The 24,499-nt window shown below is 39.4% G+C and overlaps 2 protein-coding genes across 2 annotated transcripts; one reads left to right on the forward strand and one right to left on the reverse strand.

The window, feature by feature from the left end:
• Positions 1-985: 985 nt before the first annotated feature.
• syn2a (synapsin IIa) lies at positions 986-12,613 on the reverse strand. Its single transcript, XM_061057456.1, has 11 exons — positions 12,067-12,613; positions 5,434-5,491; positions 5,241-5,332; positions 4,921-5,077; positions 4,701-4,790; positions 4,543-4,605; positions 4,239-4,381; positions 4,075-4,149; positions 3,753-3,855; positions 3,381-3,527; positions 986-3,189 (listed from the first exon to the last, which is right to left on the reverse strand). The coding sequence occupies exons 1-11, from the start codon at positions 12,405-12,407 to the stop codon at positions 3,055-3,057; spliced, it is 1,404 nt and encodes a 467-aa protein (XP_060913439.1). The 5' UTR covers positions 12,408-12,613; the 3' UTR covers positions 986-3,054.
• A 3,127-nt stretch (positions 12,614-15,740) lies between these two features.
• On the forward strand, positions 15,741-24,276 carry LOC132989399 (transcription cofactor vestigial-like protein 4). Its single transcript, XM_061057009.1, has 6 exons — positions 15,741-15,846; positions 16,346-16,491; positions 18,605-18,767; positions 20,021-20,249; positions 21,265-21,379; positions 21,984-24,276. The coding sequence occupies exons 2-6, from the start codon at positions 16,410-16,412 to the stop codon at positions 22,181-22,183; spliced, it is 789 nt and encodes a 262-aa protein (XP_060912992.1). The 5' UTR covers positions 15,741-15,846; positions 16,346-16,409; the 3' UTR covers positions 22,184-24,276.
• Positions 24,277-24,499: the final 223 nt, after the last annotated feature.

The following is a 24,499-nucleotide window of genomic DNA, read 5'->3' on the forward strand; positions in this document are numbered from 1 at the left end:
ACACCATCAGCAAACAAGTGGGCTCTGGGAATCAGACTATAAAGCTTCTTTATTCAGTGCATTTATTCAGATATTTTTTAGGGGCTTCAAACTGCAGATGGTCCCAGTCTTCTCTGTGTCTTCTCTGTGTCTTCTCTGGCAGTGTGGTAAAAGGTGTCTTTCCGAGAAAAGCACTGATCAGGGCCTGGAAGTTGCTGGAAGAAAAGAGAATGTTGACTGTGTGTGTGTGTGTGTGTAAAGTTATCATATACAGCTTGTTCTCCAACTAATACAGCTGTTGTAACTTACATTGTACTGCATGTTTATATTTTCATAATTGTAATGTTCATAAAGCGCTCAGTATAATGTAGCTACCACCTTTTATCTTTAACAGTACCCTCAATTATAAGTATGCTGTTTATTTACATTTTTATTTACACACATAGAGCTGATGTAACCATTGGACTTGACAGGTGTATGGATGGTATATGTAAGTTCCAAATTGTGTTCATCATACTCTTCTTAACTTATTCAAATACAGTCCTTAAAGCAATGCTATGGATTCCAGCTGTCCCAGTGTTTCTTCACCTTTACAAAAATGTTATCCTTAAGTCCACATTGTGACATCATTTATAAAACTCAGACAGCTTAGATTTAAAGACAGGATGATGACACACAGTGTCAAGAGTTATGTTTTTTTGTTTGTTTGTTTAGACATGGATTAGCATTTTCTTAAAGCCCTATTTTATTGATCAACTGAACGTGTAAAACAGACACGGCAAAATAAAGTCACAAAAAAGCTAAATGAAAACATGAACACAATACAATCCCCTCTAACACAGTTCAGTAAACACTTCATGCATTGGAAGCCATGGAGTGTGTGCAGGAGAGAGTGTGTGTGCTCTGTGGTATGGCCTGCTCTCTGATATGTGACATAATTGAGTGTGAGTGTTGTTTTTTTAACAGTGATTATCACAACATACACATGAGGACACTCAGACCAAACTTATATTGCAAAGGAAGCTTTATTGCCAGTGACAGAGGGGAAATATCCATAATAGATTTTTTTCCACATGATATTGTATTCTGATCATAATTTAAACAGTCTAACACCGGTTTTAAAGTACATATATATAAGTTATCATGGCCCTTAATGGTTACAGTCCTGTTGGTCTGAACATATACTTTATACCTCAATACAATGGGCAAACAAACATTGCAATTTGTCAAATATTCAATCACCATCACTGAACCACATCATGCAGATATTACAGACTGGGGTACCTCTGCATGTCCCTCGCTTTGGGAAATAAAGTATCTTGGCGTGTTTCCTATGAAACAGAACAACACATCCATATAGCCGCAGGCATGGCTTTAACAAGGATACACTCACAGATAAAATGGCACTTTGTACAAGATGGGAAAGAACGATTCACAGAGCTTGCTGAAAAAATCTTGACGCTATTTTTTGGGGTTTTGGGATAAAAGGGAATGTTCCCTTCACAAAAGCGGCTTGATGACAACAAAGTGATTGTGACGTTAGTGTGACAACATTTTTAAACAGTTCAATGTGCAGATGACTATAACTTTTTGAATGAATTTGATGGAAGATCTGATTTGAAAAATAAAGTACATTATTAGTAAGCTAAAAAAAACAAAACAATGACTTAAATATTGCACTTTCCATCAGCTCACTGGAAGAGTGGGATCTGGGTAAACGTGTTGAATCTTTGTATGGCAGTATCACAGTCCACACTAAAAACTCAGAGCACTTGTATTGTTGTCATGGCAACACCACCGGTAGCTGATATCCAATGTGAGGGCAGCATGGCGGAATGGGGGGGGACTTTATATCTGGCATGATAATAAATAATGATATATTATACACCTTTTCACTACCAGCCTGCTTCCAAACAACCAAACCCAAAAAGACAACATTTGGAATACAGCGTCCTTTCTCTGGTGTGTAATTTACGACAGGCTGTTTGAAAACATAAGTACCGCCTTGGAGCGCTGTTCTCTGAAGAAATCACACACATGTGACTACTGCAGCTCCCCTGTTGATATTTACAATGCGGGTTACTGGAGTGCAAAGACAGATTCAAAGTAGATTTATTCTTTGGTTAAAAATGATACATATATATTTAAGTTGTGTTTGCACACCTGAACAGCATTCTATATGATAAAATCTTAGTTAAATCTTATTTTATTTATTATATCTCTATTTGCTAAAGACCACTCTAAATAATCTCGTTTCTTGTGACACGGCAACATTTAAGAGAAAAATAACTTTAAGAAAGGCCACAAACTGAATGTGTGTACTATGTGTGTTTGCAGGTTATGTATGGTTATGAATGTATAAGTTAATGTAACCTTAGGAGCCTATATTATATGCATTTCTTATGACACATTCACAATGCATGGATCACAGGGAACACAGCTTGAGTAAAACAGGGACGTCACATGAACATCCCCACTAATCAGACATTAACAACTGACTTACACCTGCCTTTGTATCAATCATGCAAACAAAAATAAATATATCTATTAGTATAAGTATGAAAATAAACACCACTACAGCCATACACACTCACACACTGAATACCTATCGAGATATACACAAACTTCAAACTGCACAATAGTCCACAGTTTGAACAATATCTATAAGGTACACACCAAAATAGAAAACAGAAAGAGGGTAGGGGGCCAAAAAAAAAAAAGGAGTCATAGTTGGGTCAAACAGGTAGCACAGAGCAGCACTGGACTCAGTGTAGGCACGATCTGCTTTTACATCATCAACAACAGCCCCAAAGAATTAAAAAAAACACAGCTACTACTGAAACTTAGGTGACCAATACAAGCACACAAATCAACAGGTCAACAAGTAGACAGTACATTTTGACACTGCATAGAGTTAAAAACACAGTCCAGGCCAGCACTCAGCTGTACCAAGCTCACGTCACCCAGATCTGATTCTAGCTGTTGGCATCCATACACTTGTCTGCGCTTGTGTTCAGCTAAGGTACACCTTTGTTTCCTTGACTCTGAGACCTCCCCCCTTTTCTCCTGGGTGACTCAGTTGGCCTGGACTGGTTTTGGACCCACTGCGACGCCATTACAGTCGAGAATGTACTGCAGACAACCTTGAGGCGGGCGTCCGGCGCCGTTTTTAGTCAGTTCACCGACAACCTCTCCCTTCTGGCCAGCTCCCTGTAAGAACAAAGAAACAACCAATTCAGCAAGATCAAATCTGATGCTTTTTTATTGTGGTGAGTGAGGTCTAAAAGTGGTAGATCACTTAAATACAATGGTGTACATAACTTGCAAAAACACAAATAGGATATCAACATTATATCCATCATGATTTAGACTTAATAAAAGCCTCTGGCGAGTTCCTTCACCTGGGACGGCTGTATAGTGGTGGGTCTCTGGGGAGCATTTGTGTCCTTCTCTGCTGATTGGTTCATCTCTGCCAGCACCATGTCAGCGATGAGCTGCCTGTCCTCGGCCTGGTGCTCCCCTACCAAGGGCATAGCAGAGCCCACCACCTACGGCACATGGACGACAGCAAAGAGAGAGAGAGAGAGAGAGAGAGGGTGTCAACAGCCTCATGTGAACCTTTCTATATGCCCCATTTAAGATGGATGATACGCACTACCCCTGAAGGACCAGCCAGCATTTGTACTTTTACTTTACATCATTGCCGTTTGGTATGTTACAGACATTATAATTATTAAATGAAACTTTCAAATCTGATTATCCTCGTTTCCTACCTCTGTGATGTAATCTTTGCCATCTTTCCCATGGATAGCTTTGACTGCACAAATGAGCAGACCCCCAAAAATCTCTGAGCAAGTGTCCACCCACAGCTTGTACCTGAACAAAACAATAAAAATATGACTCACAAGCAGAAGCAAATAGCTGCACCCAACTCCGATGATCACTTTTGTTCACTTCTACTGAACAAGGTACTAAATACACATGTAGATATTATGATCAAACTGATTAAAACACCATCATTCTTTGCTATTGATACAGAAAATGAAATATATGATTTTGTATTGAGGACTAATATGATTAGTAGTGAACACATACCTTTCAGTCATAGCCACCTGTTCGAGCATAGCTGAGCCAGTATTGGTCTTCCAGTTGCCGGATATAGATGTTCTCCTGAAATGTGAAATCCACACACATTTCAATTTCAGTTTCTTTTCTCATCCGCTTGTTAAGTTGGAGTGATAAAGTGTTTTTATACATACATGTAAGCCTTATAGTCATTGCCAATCTTCTGGATTCTGATGTCGTATTTGGAGTCAATAAGAGGTTCTGTGGTGGTGTACGTCTGCGTGAGAGCCACAACACTGGCTATGTCCTGGAACTTACTGTGATTGTCCACCTTCACCTGTACAGAACAACAGACAGGTGAGGCAGGACCAGGCATAGGATTTCAAATGGGATGTTATACTTCATTGATGCTTGCAGCAACATGATATTTTTAAAACACTCTGTTTGTTTCAAATGGTCTAAAGTTGAATTTTGAACAAAATGATGGACTTTTCATACCTTCCCGATGCCAGAGTGGGCATGTCCGATCTTCACGACAACGGGGAACGATGGCATGCTTACCTAAAATAATAAAGTTCAGAGTTATTTGCTTAGTGCCAATGAAATTCTGAAGTTATTTTTGTTGTAGTAGAAAGTGGTTGGTGGCAGATATTCACCATCTCCTTGTAGTTCGGGTAAAATGTCTGCTCAATCAGAGGGAACTTCTCAGCACCAAGCTTCCTGTGGGTATTGATTAGCTGGGCAAACTGGGCACACAAGAAGTTAAACTAATTAGATACAATTTATAGATTCATTCACTGAGTAGATTACTGAGAAAATATCAATATTTTCTTCTCTTCCGTGCTTTACAGATCTCCCCTGCCGCTGAGTGCTTACCGCCCAAGGCTTGTCACACAGGTTGTAGATGGACTCGAGAGAGTTGATGCTCGGGACACCTCCATACTGCAGACCAATGATCAGGTTGCGAAAATCCTCGTTCTGGGTCATACTGAATGCATGTTGGCGAATGAGGACAAAGTCTGGCTTGAACGACCTAGAAGATAAAAATACAGCAGAAATGTGACAAAAATCTGCACAGAAAACTAAAACAATTGTAACACTAAAAGTGTTGACAGAAATGCACATGCGTCAGGCAGCCATGAGGTGTCTCTGCTTTCCTGTCTTCATTGATGTGTGTGTATGTGTGTGTGTCTCACCTCATCACCTTGGTGCCATTTCTGAGAACTTGCATGTTAACGTTGCAGGACCCATTGGCGTGAGCCACAACGTTGATCTCATTGAATTCAGCCTGAGGAGATCAAAAAAAAAAAAAAAAATCACATGAGGACAGAGTGCTTCAACATCTCTGTTTTTTTTTACACAAGAACTTGAAGTGAACAATCAACATACCTGTTCCACTTTAATGTCATAATCTCCAAGAACCTTCTTTCCACGGAATAATTTTGCCCTGATGAAACAGAAACACAATTTTTTTTTTTAACTTTAAATGTAAAAGTATGAATATTTCCTATCAGAGAATAATATCAGTGGAATTCCAGCATGTAAAAACAATCAACACCAAAATTATGAGAAATATTCAATACACTCTTTGTTGAATGTTGGAAGCACAGAGTAGACAAACGTTCCCTTTCAGGCTTTTCTAAATGCTGAAACACAGCCACATAACACTTATTCATGTCAATCTGGCAACCAGGGTAGAGATAAAGCATAGCAACACTTTGAAGGCTGTCTATTCTTATGGCAACCAACCACACCACACAAATAGTGCAATTTAGCAGTACCTTCATCCCGGTCTGCTCGCGGTAGCACCTTATTGGGGTAACACAGCGAGGTAGCATGTTTAACGCACCGACTGAATCCACAGATTTATTTTTGGGCATTTTGTGCCTTTAATGTAGAGATAGTGACAGTGGGTAGAGCTGGAAATCAGGGAGAGAGAGAGAGTGGGGAATGACATGCGGGAAAGGAGCCACAGGTGGGATGCGAACCCGGGCCGCCCGCTTGGAGGCCTCCATACATGGGGCGTGCGCACCAACCACTGCCCCACCAGCACCACAACTGAATCCACTTTAATGGGGAACAAAGCTACACCTGAAATGAATAGTGATTCAACATTTTTTAAGACACTTTGTTCCCAAGCTCAAATCAAAACCACACCGGCTGGTCTTGGATCCCCACAGTATTTAAGGTCAATATGGATCTGACAGCACGCAGACCTGAAACCTGCAGAAGCAACACAGCGTTTTAACTGAGTGTTTGATATCTATAATCTTCCCTAAACTGATGTGCAGACACTGGACCTGACAACTTAAGCTTTGACAGTAGAGAGGGGAGATCTCCAGTAAATCAATACTCATGGGGGCCCAGAGCAGAACCTCTTCCTTCTTTCTCCATAAATTAGCGTTCTGGAGGTTTTTATTCTCCATGCTGAAAGGAGATATGTACTGCAGTCAAACAGTGGGAAAATAAAATGACAAGTTTTCACATAGGGATTGATGGATATCTGCGTTTCAGTTCTTGTATTTTGATCTCATGTTTTGTAGGATTCACTTTCTCTTCTACTTCGTTTCTATCTCCCTGCTGTCATGTACCCTTCACTCCCTGCAATATCATGTGAGAAGGTAAAGCTGAACAATTCACCCCTAATCTAATAAGAGCACGGGGTTCTATTTGGTTGACAAGAAAAACAAGCAGTAAAAAATTAATCCCAGCTCATATCTGGGAGAATGAAAAGCCGTCTGCGTGCTGTGATAAATGCTCGTTGCCAATACATACTGTAGATCGAGAGTGTTTTCAAAACAGGGCCCTAGACATGAAAACAGAGACGAGGCGTGAAAAAGACAAGCCTCTGATTTCATTTTGTTTTTTTATGTCAGCATTGAAAGGCTGCGTGGAGCAATGCAAACTATAATGCTCGTGTTTAATCCGTGAAATGATCCCTGAGCCACATATTGAAAGATGAACTTTCATCACAATACATTAAAATGCAATTTTTAGACGCTCCTCTGGTTAAAATCAAGGCTCGTGCTGTGTTTAAGATAGAGTCAGTGGTTTCAAAAGTAATGCCTCTCAGTCATCACTCATGACTCATACATGTGTGGTGGTGAGTGTGTCTGCAGAGACCCTGTCCTCTACCTGAATTTTAAAGTTTGGGTTGACTTGGGACGTTTCTTGACGGGGAGCAGGTGTATTTCCCGTAGCCAATGACAGCTCATAGGTGCGTTTTGGAGTGGATACAATTCAGCGATTGGACGCCATTCAAACAGGCAAATAATGTGGACGTAGTGGGAGAGAAGAAAATGTATAATCATAGTAAGGTGAAACGCCTAGCAGATAAAGCTTGTTCCAAAATGAGGGCGAACCTTGGGTTGGCGTTCACCCTCAGACACGGAGTTGGCCTGCTTTCTGTCTGACAGGCAAGTGCCAAACACCGGCGGTTAGCTTTTTCCAGCTCGCTAAATTATCGACTTTTCCATAACAACAAATGTAGTAAGCATATAGTGTCAGGTAGCTGGAAGTGTAGGTACAAGCAGCAGTATATACGTACACATTAAACCTGCAGTGGGCGTGCGCTTCTGGAGGCGGTGAGCCCAGGAGGAGGGGCCCCAATATGAATCTTGTGTTTACAAGCTGCTCCTGACTCTACCTTTAACTTTACCTGTACTTGTGTTTAAGTGAGTGATTGCTTTATAAGGGAGATAATTCTGCCCTTGACTTACAGACTGGCCTTCAGACTGGGCACAGAGCCTGCAGCCGCTCACTGAGAGAGAGAGAGAGAGAGAGAGAGAGAGAGAGCCAGGAGCATGATAGCTAGATGTTTCCTTATAATCTTTCATTTGTAGAAATCAATATGGGTCCTCTGAGTTGAATGACAAACAAGGTAATAAAAAAAAACATATAAGACTGTTTCTTCGTGGAATTTTAAAGAAATAGTATGCAAACACAGCCACTGAATGATTAAGAGACTTCATTAATGCTTGTAAAGACAAACTACTGCCAAATTACACATCGCTGTGAAAGAACTTTTTCATTTAGATGATTCACCCCCAAGCTTGGTAAGCGGGAGCCCTTGCTGAATTTTAATGTCTCATCACTTAGCCTGCTTAACATTCACTCTCACATAGGGGTAATGTTTGATCAAGGTTAAGCTCACAGTGCAAATATTCCTAGTCTGGCTCCAGTTTAAACAGTCCCCTATGTATTTTCTTTTGTAATTTTGAACATTAATAGGCAGAATAAAAGGCAGTCTGAGCCTCTTTGCTTGAAATCTAGACAGAGAAGATGAGTAAGCAGTCTGATAAGTAAGACTGTGGAACATCTGCTCCTCCTGTCATATAGGAGTAATATATATATATATATATATATATATATATATATATATATATATATATAGCATGGCGTTCCTGGAACAAAACTAACCTCTATGGATGTCTGGCAGCTTCATCTATCAGGAAAACACATGGGGTGTAGGGAGCTTCTGTCTCTATATTTGATCTAAGCCTGGCAGTTACTGTGATTTCATCAGCACATATTTCATCATGTACAGTGAATGATTCTGCCTAAAACAACCTGTTGCACAACAATGGCCTCATTCAAATCAATCTCTACTACTACTATTTACTTTTGTCTTCTTTATGCACACTTTTAAGAAGACTCAAACCCGCTTTTTCTAGAGTGATTTTATTGTTAGATTTTCTCTGCCTCTTCTTGCTCTGAGCTGCACGGTCACCCTACACTAGATTATCTTGTTAGCATGGGCGATTGCAGCAACGCGATAAAGGATTTCTTGACAAATGTCTTGTTGATGAATGCTTCTGAATCTCAATATGTGTTATAGTCTGTCGTGTGTCCTATTATGTGAAATAGTTAATTAAAAAGTAAAAGTAAGATAAATGTTTGTTCTGACTTCTGAGATAATTTTACAAAATCAAAGCATTAGTTTTTGTTGTAGTATTCAAGGTTCTAAAAATATCTGAATGATTACAGGAAATGTCATTTTTTTGAGTATGAGGACAGAACTGTACACAACATTAATGTGAACATACACACACACACACACACACACACACACACACACACACACACACACACACACACACACACACACACACAATCATGCAGTCTGTATGTACAGAAATCTTCTGAAATTAGGGCTGATAAATAGATGTTGATGGGCGAACCTTCTGCCAGATGCAATTAGTCTCAAGGACTCTAGACCTGATTTCATTCTGAGTATGAGTATCTTGAGGCCACCATGTCTGCTTACTCTGACAGTGAAGCTTTCAGAAATAAGTCCTGAAACAGCCACCAGTGATGCACAATAATATCCATAGACTGTAGAAGGTGTGCCAACATTATAAATAATATTAGGAATTGGCAAAACCTGTAAGATGATGAAGACATTTTTCATCTTCTTAAAGCTGGCCAATTATTTCTCTGTGGTTTTCATCCTGCTGCTGCTGCGAGAGCTGAATACAAAGCATTCAGTATTGCACAGTACATTCAAGGCACAGTCCTCTCTACCTAACCTTTAAAATGGTATTTATTCCTCTATATCGTAGTTAAAAGTCCAAACAGTACCATTTCAAACATTATCACCACATTAACATCTACAGGTTAAAGCTACAGGGCGCTGACTGAGGGAGACATGCACCACACCAAGGAGGATTACTACTGCCATAGTGATGAACAACAACCGGGTGAAAGGTCTCATTGAAGTAACCAACGGAAACCAAACCTTGTCAACAGACATGAACGCCTCCCTGCTCAGCGGTATTGAGCAGCCATGAAAAATAGATGCAGCACTTAGCGAGACTAAGGCCTTTGAAGAGGTGTTAAAGCTCCCGACTGATAGTAAACATCTCCCAGATCCATGTAGAAAGCATGCAACGAGAGCACCATCAGTCTGTGGAGTTCATAATAACACACATTATATTGAATAAATCCGCATGTGGCAATAGTAATCATTTCAAAGCAGGAGCTCACTTGACGTTTTTATCAAACGCAGGGAAACGACTTCATATCATTATCTCGTTAAATGCCAGCAGTGAGAATTGTGGAGTGTGGACATTATCGTACTCCAAGCCCAACATGCTCAATATTCTCGATTAGCATGACCTTTTGATGAATGTCAGGGTTTTAGTTTAATGCTTAAAATGGTCTTTGTCTGCCAGCAGTGTCTGTATAGTGGTACATAAGACTGTAATATTTATCCCTAAACAAGCTGCTTCCTTTCCACTCACAACAAATGTGGAACAAGGCTGGCATCCATCCCTCTGATAGGGTCTGATCTTATTAACATTGATCCAGGCCTCTATTATATAAATGCCAGTCCTGCACACATGCTAAGAGTACACTGCAGGGCTACCTGGAATGGGCACATATTGTCACAATATTTGTATTAATCTGTGTGTTGATGGTTATTTCCTCAGAAGATTCAGATATGTATTTTTAACAGTGTACAATTAACTCTCACTACATTGGCCCTCTCATTACACTGGCTTATTCTCAAAACAAGCAACAAATTACCTTCATCAAATTTGTAGAAATTTTTACATGCTTACAACTGCTACAGATGATGGATTTTCTTCGTTCCTTTTTCTCAACACATGAATTATTAATTTCTGTTTCAGTTTCAACCAAATTCTTAGGATAGGATAGTACTTTATTGATCCCCAGAGGGGAAATTCGGGCGTTACAGCAGCACAGACAAGAAAGCTCAAAAATACACATTAAACAGAACAGATAAGATAAATAATAAATAAATAAATAAATAAATAAATAAATAAATAAATAAATGAATAAAAACAGGGGGTATATACAGTACAAAATGAATGATGAAGTTAACTGGGGGGAATTGATAATTTAGACAGTATATTGAGACAGTATATATATACTTATAAAGTGTATCTGAAGAAAATGACCGACCCCAAACTTTAACTGTGATATTTCCACCAGACCTTAGGAAGCTCAAAAGATTTGCATGTCATCTGAGGTGAAAGTAGTTTGCTTTCTACTCTACAGACATCACAGAGTTCTTTTTAGAAAGATGTTGCTGTCTACTTATGAAATATCAATATTTTCTATTACGGTGCACATTGCTGTGCAAATAATTCAGCGGTGTAAACAACTGATGTGTCCTACAAATCATTGTGCATACTTATTCAGCGCAAAATAATTCTTTTCAAGACTTGACTGACAAAGATTCTTGTTGCTACCTCTGAGTAACATTCCCCAGGGACACTGACTGTCAGTGTCACGGCACTTCAACATAAGCCCTCACTTCATATTCATGACACAATGGTGCTTTCACCCAGCACGAGGAGACAAACAGCAAATGCAGCTGATGTTATCTTGTCTCTTGTGTTTTTACTTACCAATCCACATCACCACTAATGGAGCTCCATGCAACATGGGCTGCGGTTAGTAACATAAATGATGCCCTATGTTAGCGCAGGGCTGGTCATGTGATCACTGAGCGGGGGGAAACCCCATTGATGAAAGGAAAGCACTGCAGTATACATCCATGTGCATTTTCCTATTTCTACCCCACCTGGTTTTTAGAAAGTGCAATGCCACATTTATGGACAATACTATCAGTGGTGGTCATTAATTCACCATGTTTTAACAGGTAGCTCTAAACCTTCTTTTGCTGTGAAAGGTATTACAAAAAGAAAACTACAGACAAGCAGATAAAATAGAGGGCAATAAAAAACCCTTTCTTATTCATGTAATGGTGTTACTGCTGGGAATCAATAGACCGTATTTCTCTAAGTACTTGCTACCAGTATGTTTTATCGTAAGACTGGCATGCTGTACCATCAAATCACAGCAGCAGTTCCCATTCACATCTGCAGGGTGCTGGATACAGATGTAGTGTCTGTGGATCTTTCCCTCTAACTCCAACATTCAAACAAAACCACGAGGAGAGATAAGTAAAAAACGTGAGCTAAAGATCAATAGATAGACTAAGGATTTTTCAAGATTCACTTTAAAACTAAGGAAGGCAACATATTGTCTTACCACTCCTGTTGTGGCTCGTCAATTACCAGGAGAATCTTGAACTTCTTAGGTGTCGTGACTTGGGTCTGCTCCACCAGCCCTGCTGAGGCAGCTGTCTGCTTCACAACGTTGGTGATGGAGCTAAAGAAACCAGCTCCAGTGGACTGAGCTGGCTGGGGTTTTTTCTCTGGTGCAGGGGACGTGGCGGGAGATGAGGGTCCAGTTGTTGGAGACTTGGCAGGGGTGGTGGTGGCAGGTGGAGGAGGCTGAGCTTGCTCGGGCCTCTGGAGGTCTGTCATGTAGCCATTGGGCAGGTTGGAGATGAAAGTGCTGTCCGAGAGACGCCGGCGTAGATAATTCATGGCTGCAGCGGCGAGAGAGCAGAAGAGTCAACAAGCACTGGGTGTGGAAAATGATTCTGCAGAGGAGTCCCTGTTCTACAGCTGGTAATGGCTGAGCTCTCAATGCAAACTCCAAGCGAATGTATTCCCTCCCAGTTCAGCGGAGCATCCTCAGAGCTCCCCCTCACTAGTCATGACGCTTCACTCCCCTTCAGCCAATCACTGTGCTCTCCTCAACCATTTCAATGATCCTCTGCCTGTGCCTCTCCTTCCTCCTCACGTCCTCTCCTCTCTCTATTCTCTCACTCGTGTGTTTGCCTTCTCTTCCCCTCCCCCATTTTCTTCCCTTCCTCACAGGCGTCACGCTTTTTGAACCACAGCATTTAAAATAGAGGGGTTTCCAGTGTAAGTGTAAGAGGGGATGCTGAGTGCTACATCATAACTGCCTGACTCCTGTTCCCCATGTTCCTTCTGTTTCAACTGTCCATACAGAGCAGTGATGTGCCAGTAAGATGCAGCCATGAAATCTAAAATGGCTGTTACGACTGGTGGGCAATGTTGTATGGAGGGAAAGGCGTCAGCAGCGGTCCCTTGAGCCACAAATGCATGCAGTAAACCACTTCTCTTAATTATTTATCAATCTCCTCATTAATGATTATTTAACATAATATATGGGTGCCTATGATATATGCTTTACCTTACTGCTATTTTGAGACAAAATTGTACAAATGTCCACCTTGTGTGGCACAGTTCACCAATGCACTTTTACATTTTCACATAAACATTTACATCTACACATATCAAATCCACATGCTCATGACTGCACAAAGATGTATTATATTGTTTTTCTGTACTGGAAAAACTTTGTATTTACATATCTAAAAAGCTGACATATATTTTCAAAGCACTTGTTATTAATTCCCCACTGATGTTGAAATATTTAGAAAAAAAGGGTCAGTGGTGCTCTTCATTACAGTACCATAGGTTGCCCTTACATGTCTTAATTGTTGTATGAACAGAATAAAGAAGGAACAGAGGTTGCATGATGAAACCATTGCAGACCTCCATTTCCATGCAGGTGACAAAACCAATATTTTAGAAATGAGTCGGGAAACATATCAATAAATCAATAACTTGCCGTGCTCAGAGGCCATAACAAATCTGGCCAATGAGCTGCACAGTTTGAATCGACTGATCTAAGGATACATACATTTTATGACGGAGTCATTGAAATACTAATTTCTCAGTACGTATATATTTTATCACAGAACATCCTGAGGGTTTAAAATGCTTGATGACTGTTGTCATTGTGCTATTTATATCTGCTCGACTGGTTAGAGGCTGATCTCTGGGAACACTCGCTCGGCCACTGGGAGATTGAAACTGCACTGACAGGCCCGGAGAGGCCCCTTTTTTTTTAGTGCTGCACTAAGTGATTAGATAAAATACTTTAAATGTAACATTGCACAATACAACATATACTTGCACATAAACACTCTCAAAACTTGAGTGCACAATCTGCACAACATTGGTAGATACTTGAAAAAGATGGCAACATTTTTTTATATCCATCATAGGCTCTTCAAGGGATTGAAATGTTTGATCTTTTTATGTGTACAGCAGTTTGGGTTAAAATACAAATATGATCGTGCAAGTATTTTCTAAACCTGAGCATGTTGCAACAACAAAACATGCACTAGCTTTAAGCATTCCAACAACAACAAAATCAGCATGAGAACACAATATTCACAATGCCAGGAATGCTGCAATGCTGAATTGTGGAGGTTAGCGTTTGAGTGACGATGCAGGATTTTACAGTATTGTGTACTCTTTTAAATACTGTCATTTTCTTTGACTAAACTGTAATTTGTACAGTCATTGTGCCTATACTTGAAAAATATACATGTCAAGGAAATTACATGATTTATTTCTGTTAAAGGGTGTTATTCTTTTATGATATCTAGGGTCTTGTTATGGCTGTTTTTGCTCAATGGATTGTAAATCCCTCAGAGGCCATTTTTCATGTTTTTGAATATAGCCTATAAATAAAGGTTATGCATCCTACATGTTTAATTCTCTGTAATAATCATTTACAGAATAAGATGCATGATATAATCGGATAAAGAAAGGATGCAATTCTTCCAACACATCCAAAGAGACTGTGATGAAAGTGTACTTTTCTGTTGGCTTAAGAAAGCTCCACAATGCACTGAATCTTCTGCATTGGTAAAAGAGTGCCATCAGCTGGTGGTAGTAGTGTACTGATCATCAAAACCAACCATTGAACTTATCAGACCTCTCTAAAAATAAGAAAGTCAAACAGTCCTGAGCATTGACTGTATATGGTACAGAGAGGGTGACCCATTATATATGTGCTTCAGGAAATGTCTGGGCTACTTGCATCGCGTTGTTGGAGTGTAGCCTACACAATGTTATGAGATTATTGCAAGAAATTGTATGTCCATGTAATGACACATATAGTCCTATTAGTGATTTTTTTTTTGTTTTGTTTGGAGAGCAAGGTCAGACTTATGGTTATTGTAATGTTTAAGTTCAATAGACTTATGAAAGACAGTTCATCATAAGGGGGCCGCCCTCAAATGCCATTACAAAAATCAAAACAATAGTCGTTAGTGGTTAACTAATATAACTATTAGGCTAAGTTATTGTTGCAATCCTCAGAGCAGAGGGATCTTGCACAGGTATGATTTATTTTTAAACTTCTGCAGCTACTAGTAATTAATTGTACATTTTGTTTGAGGTTTGGTCGATAGGAAAACGTCAACATCACAGTTTAAGAAAATTCACGTGTTTAAATGGAATAAACTCACATTGTAGCTGAAAATCATTAAACTCTTAGGTGTTGAGCATTTCCCAAACGCTTTAACATCCATCGCCCTTTCCCCCTCTGTTTCCACCAGGATCGCTCTCGACCCTTTTTTTTTTGTTCGAGGACAAGCACGGTGGGAAACAGTGTTGCCAGGTCCGCTTGTTATAAGCGAATTTGGGCTTGTTTTTATGTAAGGTCGCTTGCAAATATCGGGTGTTGTGGGTTTTTTGGGCTTGTTTTCTAAAGTGCAGTGGCTCCCTATATGATGAACCCCTACTGATTCAATCCCAACTCTCCACAATAAAGCCTGAACACGATCGCGATAGTTTGTCCATTTCCAGGATCCGTCCACAATGAGACAAGACAAACACACACAAACACACATATATATATATATATCGTATATATATGTGTGCTATCAACTGCTATCTATGTGGTAGGTTAGGTAACCTGTTTGGCTTCATTTTATTTATTTGAGGAGCCAGGTCGCTTGTTTTGGGCTTGTTTCCATAGAGCTGGTTGCTTGTTTCTCTCGCGAGATCTGGCAACACTGGTGGGAAAGTGCGTGGATAAAGGCAAGCTGGGCTAGCCGTGGTGATGTTGTGGCAAAAAACCTAATTTTATCGTTAAGTAAGTAAGAGTTATTGTTATCGTTACTTTGGGAACTTCGTTGTTAAAAGACTGAAAATAACTCAACTGTACTTTTTTGACTTACTGGGTGTGGCGGACCGTTTCTTTGCTTTTGATAACTTTATCGGGAAACTTCTAACAACAAAGTTGAGGAGTAGCTAACGTTAGCTGCGCCCGCTCCTGCCACGAAGGTAGAAGTATTTTAATTATGAAGTTTGTAAAGTTATACAAACGTGTATCTCTGTTTTAATGAACGTTAGAAACACCGTGTCTGTAAACCTACGTTAAAGTAAATGTGAGGTTAAGATAGTCTTAACTTTGTAGCGCTAATCTGAGCCCAGCTAACGCTACATGTTTAGCTAGTGGTGCTGCTAACTTTGTAATCGTTCACGTCAGCATCCTTCGCTTGCTACACCAACGCCAAGATAACAATGGTTATTTCCACGAGATTCCACCCATGTTTACTGACTTATTTCACGAATGTGTCTTTTCTTTGAAGATTTCTGGTGCCCTGCTTGTAGATCCTGCTAACATCGATGTTAGCAACAGGCTTGTGCGTGTAAATGCGATTCACTAGCATGGACCTGTTGAACTCTCAGTTCCTGGACAAGATGAACAATAACATCGGGAGACTGCACTACGAAGGTTAGTTTAACATGGTTCTGTCTTTTATAACATTTGAGTTTGACTTCTTTGTGAAAGTAACATGTGAAGTTTGTTCACATAAATATGTCAGGAAGGATTTGGTTTAGGTCTGATGTTTACTTTTTCACAACTTTTCTTATGGCTAGAGTGACGTACACAACATCTAGAGTGACGTGCACAACATCTAGAGTGACGTGTACAACATCTAGAGAGACATCTAGAGTGACGTACGCAACATCTAGAGTGACGTGTACAACATCTAGAGAGACATCTAGAGTGACGTACGCAACATCTAGAGTGACGTACACAACATCTAGAGAGACATCTAGAGTGACGTACGCAACATGTAGAGTGACGTACGCAACATCTAGAGTGACGTGCGCAACATCTAGAGAGACATCTAGAGTGACGTACGCAACATGTAGAGTGATGTACACAAGATCTAGAGAGACATCTAGAGTGACGTACGCAACATGTAGAGTGACGTACACAACATCTAGACTGACGTGCGCAACATCTAGAGTGACATGTACAACATCTAGAGAGACATGTAGAGTGACGTACGCAACATCTAGAGTGACGTACACAACATCTAGAGAGACATCTAGAGTGACGTACGCAACATCTAGAGTGACGTGCGCAACATCTAGAGAGACATCTAGAGTGACGTACGCAACATGTAGAGTGACGTACACAACATCTAGACTGACGTGCGCAACATCTAGAGTGACGTGCGCAACATCTAGAGTGACGTACGCAACCACTTGAGTGACGTGCGCAACATCTAGAGTGACGTACACAACATCTAGAGTGACGTACACAACATTGTTAATTGGTTGAATGGTTCGATTTAAACAATTAATACCTTCAGCTGAGTGTTAAGTTGACAATGGTTTAATTTTATAGTGAGGCATACTTAAAACGGGTGTGTTGTTGTTTTACATTTACATTGTTACGTTGCCCAAGATGGCTAGGGGATGAGGGGAGTAACAATAAATTAAAACCCAGGGAAAAGAAATAGGAACTAAATATAAGGAAAGTTTAAAATGATTTATTAACAAACTAAATCAAAATGTGAAACACAAAACAAAAGAGAAGCCAATTCAAAACTAACACTCAAGATATGAACAATAAGGCCTTAATCAGAACACAAAGCTTCCACAGAAGGATCACACTAAAGTTCTCGTCAAAGACACACGCAGTCCAACGACCAACTGGCAACCGGCAACCTCCTCTCTCCTGCTCTTTATAGTTTGCTCCTGATTAGTAATTAGCCACAGGTGTGGCTGGGCACTCGAGGCTGAGGAGCAACACCTGGGGAGCACACACAGGAGAGAGAGAACACACAAAACTACGGCACGTAACAGGGTGTACAAAAATAAAACTTGGTAGCGTTTAATTTCTTAAAACATGATTCGAAACACATAAATCAATACATGTAGATGCTGATCGATGAATAGAATAGAATTACTTTATTGATCCCAAAATGGGAAATTGTGGCGTTACAGCAGCAGGTTATCCAACACACAATATGAGTAAAAAACACAATGTTAGCAAATCTAAACATAATATAATATTAAATACAAAGTAAATAAGTACTAAAAATATAAAAACTAAGAATGTGAATATATATACAACCAGGATTTAACTAAGCATTACTAGTCTTAAATAGGAAGATTAAATATGAAAGATTAAATGTGCAAAAACAGAGTTGTAAATGGACAGTATTGACATAAGTTAAAGTGCACGAGTGTAGACATATAATAAGCAGAAACTATAAAATATAACGGCGAGTAGACAGACACATGAAGTGAATGTGAGTGCAGGGACCTTGCCAGACATATTTCCTGAGCGTCTACAGTGTGATTGTACACATCTGACTTGGACTACCCCATTGTTAATTGAGCCTTTCAAAAGTTACCTTGAATATCAATTCCATCTCTGAATACTGATCTACATATTTATGAAGACAACAGACTCATCTTTATTACTCCATTGTATACTGTAGATGTGGTACATTGACATAGATACAATTTGTATTAATGTCCATAATATAATAAATGTATTTGCATTAAAACAATGGTAATTAAAAAGTTTTTATGACTTTCTGAAGATGAATCCAGGACCCCGTCTCTTCCCACTGCCATGTCCAACATAACTGGGCCTCCTACACACTGCCCAAGCAAACGGAAGTATGGGGAAGAACAAATGGACGATCGGATCAACTGCGATGATGACCACATGACAAAAATGAGCAGATTGTTTGCCACACAGCTGTAAGTTCCTTTCAACAATTCTAACACAAATGTCATACTGAGCCTGTCCTGTCGTTATCAGAGTATCGCTCTATGCATAATACACAAGGAATTGTATTTATTTAACAACTCTAAGAACAGTCAAACTAAAAAAGCATTACATTGTCTGGTCCAATATTATGAAAAAAAGGCCTGATCATGATCTGAACAATAGCGTAAACGTTTAGACCACTATGCTTTAAGTTTTTACATTTCAAGAAACATTTGAGCCTGAAAACAAAGTCTAAGAAATCATGCTGACTCTGAGCTACGCTAACGATCTCAGATTGTGAAAGATTAGAATGTGTTGACGATCTTAGCAGAGAGATCGTAGAATCTGGTTACAGTGTTCTTTCTACCATGCTGCAGTTTATGCTCCCACACAGACGCGTCTCATTCTCCGCAGCGGAGCGGGATGATTGCTGAAAATGAAAACTAAACTCTTATAAAATTAGTCTGTAAAAAGATTGCAAGAAGCAGTTATTTTACAGAGTTTGCACAATTAAGGTTTGTAGCCTACTTTGGATGGCGACACAACAAACTCTTTCACCGAGCCTGAGAGACGTTGACAGTCTGCTGAGCGTCAGACAGAGCGGGGCTCAGACAGTCATTGATGAGAGATCTAAACTGATGCTGCCGGTGTTTCCTGCTCTCTCAGTTTTTACAAGTTACTAACAAGCCTCTCCACCCTAAACTCACCTGTTGTGATAACGGAAATACAAATTGAACTACACTATGAAAAGGAGGGAGCCGATCATATCTGCGAAGTCCGGAGCTCGGTTGTTATAAAAATGTTTTTGAACAGCATGCATGCTGCTTGAAGTAATGTCAGTCAGCAGCTCTTTCTCCTCTCGTTCAGTGTGTAGCAGGCAGGGGAGAGTGAGTAACCATGGTGACTGTCTATCAATCAACAATGTCCCGCCCCCTCTATGAATAAAACTCTTAATTTCTGTAAAACTTACTTTGGCCATGTGTCAGAGAATACTCACATTCTGTATTATGTTTTAAGTCCACAAGTTTTTAAATGAATGCATCACTATTAAAATGTACCTGATGAACACTAGAATAGATTTAAAGACACAAAAGAGGACACAATGCTTGATTATCATTTTAAAGTGTTGCAGAAATATTGTGATATATCTTTTCCATATCGCCCACCACTATGTTGATGTATAATATGTCTCATAAAGTAGAAGCTGTGTGGTACATGTTCATTTTGTCCTCTCTATATTAAGGGCTCGCCCCTCAGCTGGAGACAACCGTAATGAACACTGGAGCCTCAGTCACACTCCTGTGGAGCACATTACTTCCTCCTCCAATGGTCTCCATGGAAACCACCTGTATGCTTCCATTTCTGGCTATGCTGTTGATCAGCCTCTTGCTCTGACCAAAAGCAGCCATGATCTTGGAGGTGGGAGCAGAGAGAGGTCCGTCATCAGTAGTGGGACTTCAGAGCGCCAGCAGGTAGATCAACTTGTAACACTTACGTAAGGGCTATCTAATGTTGTGACGAGAAGGAAAGCACATAACCTTAAAAGAGACATTAAAAAATACCTGATTTTGATTTGCCTAACCCAAAACAAATATTAGAATCATTGTCATATGTAGAGTTACTACTCCTGCCAAGGCTGAAGGTCCTTTGTTCCTCTTGGGGTGTGTTAGACCTAAAAGTAAATATGGATACTTTTTTTCACTTTCCAGCTGAAGGGGAACGCCTCTATGCATTTACTGTTTCAGAAGTTAATTCTCTGTATTTGTACACTGTAGAGTTCTCTAAAATTAAATAGCAAATGTACATTTAGGACTTTTTCAGTTATTCAACACAGTGTTTCCCATTAATTAACTAGACTGTGGCGGCCCGCCATAGTCTAATTTGCCCCGCTAGCGTCAGGGAGTTATTATCAACTATAAGAACATTAAAAAAAAATTTCTTTTTCCTAAGAACATTTTAAGTACAGTTTACCCTGTCAAATGTGATGTGCACACCGGAATGTGTGATTGTTTGTCCGTTCCCTAAAACGGTCCGTTACCTTGTTTATAATACCTCCTGCATAGTGTTACAACTCACAGCTTTTCAATCACTGCGCAGGTTTCGAAGGTTTTAAACACCTAAAACACCTTAAAATACATTTAACCTCTTAATTTTGCTCAAAATTGATGCATCATACTTTAAAATGTACACATTTTTCTCCCGGGGGTGCATGCCCCCGGACCCCCCTAGAGGGTTCAGTGTCCCCCCACCATAGTCTCATTAAATCCTGTGGGAAACAGCTCTATATATTAGACAATCTATTAGTACAGAGTATCTTTACATGTCATGTCTGACCAGAGGAAATTCATAAGTTGGGGACTAACGACGCCATAGGATTGTCTATGTAAGAATCAGAGTCAGAAAAACTTTATTAATCTTAGGGGGAAATTCGGTTGTTTCCGTTTCTCTGAGACACAAGCTGACGTTATGTATTTTTTCCACTTATAGAATCGTCCCTCTGTTATCACCTGTGCCCCTGCAAGCAACCGGAATTGTAACCTATCACACTGCCACATGAATGGCTGCTCTCCCAGCCCCCCTACAGACCAGAAGAAGGGCAATGGTAAGCCTTTTAAATGTCTTAACAACAGTCAATCTGTAAAGTAATACTTGTATATAGTAATATACAGTATATCCCTCTTTGTGTATTGTTTCATTAATGGTCACTGAAATGTTCTAAGATGTTATTTGGCTGTCTGCTTCTTAGAGGTTGATTTACATCCAACAATGACAAAAATATTCATAGTTCTGATGTTGGCACTATATATTATGTTTTGCTCCGGTGAGGTAGAGATGTTGTTAAATCTACCTGGTTGACAAAGTGAAAGTTATATGCATAAGATTTTATCTCATGTCACTCGAAACTTTCACTACATTTTCCTTAAGTGTTCTAAACCTAATTCTGAAAGTGAGTCTTGATGAGGAAAGCATCATTTGTGCTCTTATCCCTTCACATTTTTTTCTTATTTGTTTGTATCTTATCCAAAACATTTTAAATTACTCCAAAATAAGTTGGAGAGAGTTAAAAAAAAATAAATAATAATAATTCTGACACTAATTTTTCTCTTGACTTGATTGAGTCATCATCGATATCTTCTCTCGTCTATGAAAATGCTTGGAAATAACTGGTATCTGTTTTTCCTCCGCTACTAACAATAATATTTTAGCAAACACCATAAACGATCCTGTGATTGAGGAGCACTTCCGCCGCAGCCTTGGAAAAAACTATAAAGAAGCAGAGCCTGTTTCCAACTCGGTGTCCATCACAGGTTCAGTGGATGACCACTTCGCCAAGGCGCTCGGAGATGCCTGGCTTCAACTCAAGTCTAAAGGTGGGGGCCATCAAACCCCAGAGGCGGATCCATGAGGAGTCAATGTTACAATCACTTCCTTAGTATTTGCATATGAGCGTGGAGATTATCCACTGCAACTCTTGCCAAGCATCAACTTCCCTTTGCCATAAACAACAGAAGAAATACGGTGCTCGCATTGGCTGCTCCCTCTTGGACCTCGAGGTGCACCTTCTATTTGAACAATCAGCTCAGATTCGTACTCTAAAATTTGATGGAGGGTAGTAAAAACTGTTATGAGTTGGTTTCACAATGTTACGTGTGGGATCAGTACAATCACAGATTTTATTTTGTTTTGATAATGAAATCAACAAAGTGGTTGGTTGTTTGGAGCACATGTTTTTGTTTTACCTTTCTTGATATCCAAAGAAATACGCTCCCTTTCGCATGCACATAAAAGCCATAATCTGGTCTTCATTGTTCCCATGCTAACTCACACCTCTTTCCTATTTCTTCAGAAGAGGACGGCTGGGTCTTATTTGTGTTTTTTTTTTCTTTCTTTTTTTTTTAAGTTTCTGACAATTTAGGGTAGCAGGTTACCTGCCTTAATTAGAACAAATGAAAGTGTCGAATGGTCCCCCTGCTTTCTAAAGACACTACACTAATCTGTCTTTTTGTATGATACTGAACTGGACTCATTCACTGTTAACCAAAAACGTTGAGTGTCTCGTTTGTGTGCTCACTGTGGGTGATTACTTAGTAAACTAATATCAATCATAGTAGATTTGTCTAACCAGAAAGCATGTTTCAAATAGCTGGGTTCTATTACAAACCTTATTCTATACTATATATTTACTCAGAATTTATTTTTTATCCGTAACATTTTCAAAATATTCACTGCTGGTACAGTTGTACTCAATATATTTTTTGTATCCGGTTTTCATTACTGTATGTAGGTGTGCATCTTGGCAGCCATCTATAAATCGCAGCCTCTGGCAAGGCTGTGAGAATGCAGTTTAAAAGGCTTTTTGCTTTGTTACTCTGTGGAGCTGGATGCTACGACTTTTCACATGTCTGAAATAACTTAATTTGACCTTCTGTAGCACAGTCTTGTTAGCAGCGGCTTTATTTATACTGAACAAGTTAATAGTTTGGTTTTTGAAAAATCATGGCGAAAACAATGTTCTTGGATTGTTATTTTCCCAGTGAGATCGACAGAGTTGGTCTACATTGCTTTAATAACAGAGCAGACGTCTTCCCCTAAGCTAAGATTTTAAGCACATGCTTAATTGTCCTTAATTCTCTTTACACAATCAATGACTGCCTGACACTTATCAGTCACCTCAGTCACATTTTTAATCAAGTCGATGCCCTGATGTGACCTGCAGACATCCTCCTTTTCACAGAGAAACAGTGTTAGTGTGTCACAGTTTATTTTGTGCAGATTAATTTAGTTTGAATGATTCTCACCCTTCTAAAATGATCTAGATACAGTAGTAGTAGTTAACCTGTTTGTCAACACTGATTAAGTTACAGTATTGTAAATTAATTTCTTTTTGTCACTTAACGGTATGTGAAAACATAAACATTTTATTAATCTATTTTTTTTTTTGACTAGTTAAATTCACTCTCTTCTCTGTATATTTTATTCTACTCGTAAGACTATCATTGCGCCGCGCGGAATGATCTCAAATATTATGTTTCTTGACAGAGAAGTGCTTTGGTATACAGCGTGGATGTTCATTTTCTTCAGCCATGGTTTTAATTCAACGTGACTTATCTTCCTTCAATTGTCAGCTGATGAATAAAGTGCAGGAACACAACAGTCTTTTGATCTTTTGAGTTTCAGAAAGGCTTCTGTATTAACACTTTAACGAGTTTGTTTAGCGTTCTGTTTGTATCATACTGTAGTGGAATTTAGGGATTGTCATGAAATCGGCTCGTTTGACACAAGTCGAATCAATTTAATGTTAAGGGTATTTTTCCGTTTTATTTAATTTTTATATTAATACTACCTGTATCTCAAAGACTGTTAGTGAAAAGGTCATGTTTAAGGTGTTCACAAAATTAGAATAAAAGGAACGTGTTCAATTTTCTCTTAATTTCTCTGGAAGAAAATGCCACTGTTTTGTACTCCAATTCTTTCAAATAAACATACAGATGCAAACATTTTAATAGTACCTGTCATCCTTTTTACAAAATTAAATGTCCCATACTGAAGTTGAAAATGTGTAATATATTTGATACAACAATTTAAAAAATGTTTGCATTACATTTTGGTCAAATGGTACTCTAATGCGATCTGCCCCCTTTGAAAATGAATGTTTGTTTCCTGCTTTCAGAGATTAACTTCGGCAACAAAGTCATGTAAAGGTGCGCATGAAGTAATGGAG

This window comes from Labrus mixtus, chromosome 15 (assembly GCF_963584025.1).
Source record: "Labrus mixtus chromosome 15, fLabMix1.1, whole genome shotgun sequence".
NCBI classification, from domain to species: Eukaryota; Metazoa; Chordata; class Actinopteri; order Labriformes; family Labridae; genus Labrus; species Labrus mixtus.

What these genes read in the sequence shown, in the direction of transcription:
- syn2a (XM_061057456.1), bottom strand. Translation starts at nt 12,407, where the DNA reads ATGAATTATCTACGCCGGCGTCTCTCGGACAGCACTTTCATCTCCAAC. An exon ending in AATGGCACCAAGGTGATGAG is followed by an intron (nt 5,078 to 5,240) that starts GTGAGACACACA and finishes TTTATCTTCTAG; the next exon opens with GTCGTTCAAGCCAGACTTTG. An exon ending in GCAAAGATTACATCACAGAG is followed by an intron (nt 3,528 to 3,752) that starts GTAGGAAACGAG and finishes CATGTGCCGTAG; the next exon opens with GTGGTGGGCTCTGCTATGCC.
- LOC132989399 (XM_061057009.1), top strand. Translation starts at nt 16,410, where the DNA reads ATGCGATTCACTAGCATGGACCTGTTGAACTCTCAGTTCCTGGACAAG. An exon ending in CGGGAGACTGCACTACGAAG is followed by an intron (nt 16,492 to 18,604) that starts GTTAGTTTAACA and finishes GACTTTCTGAAG; the next exon opens with ATGAATCCAGGACCCCGTCT. An exon ending in GGACTTCAGAGCGCCAGCAG is followed by an intron (nt 20,250 to 21,264) that starts GTAGATCAACTT and finishes TTCCACTTATAG; the next exon opens with AATCGTCCCTCTGTTATCAC.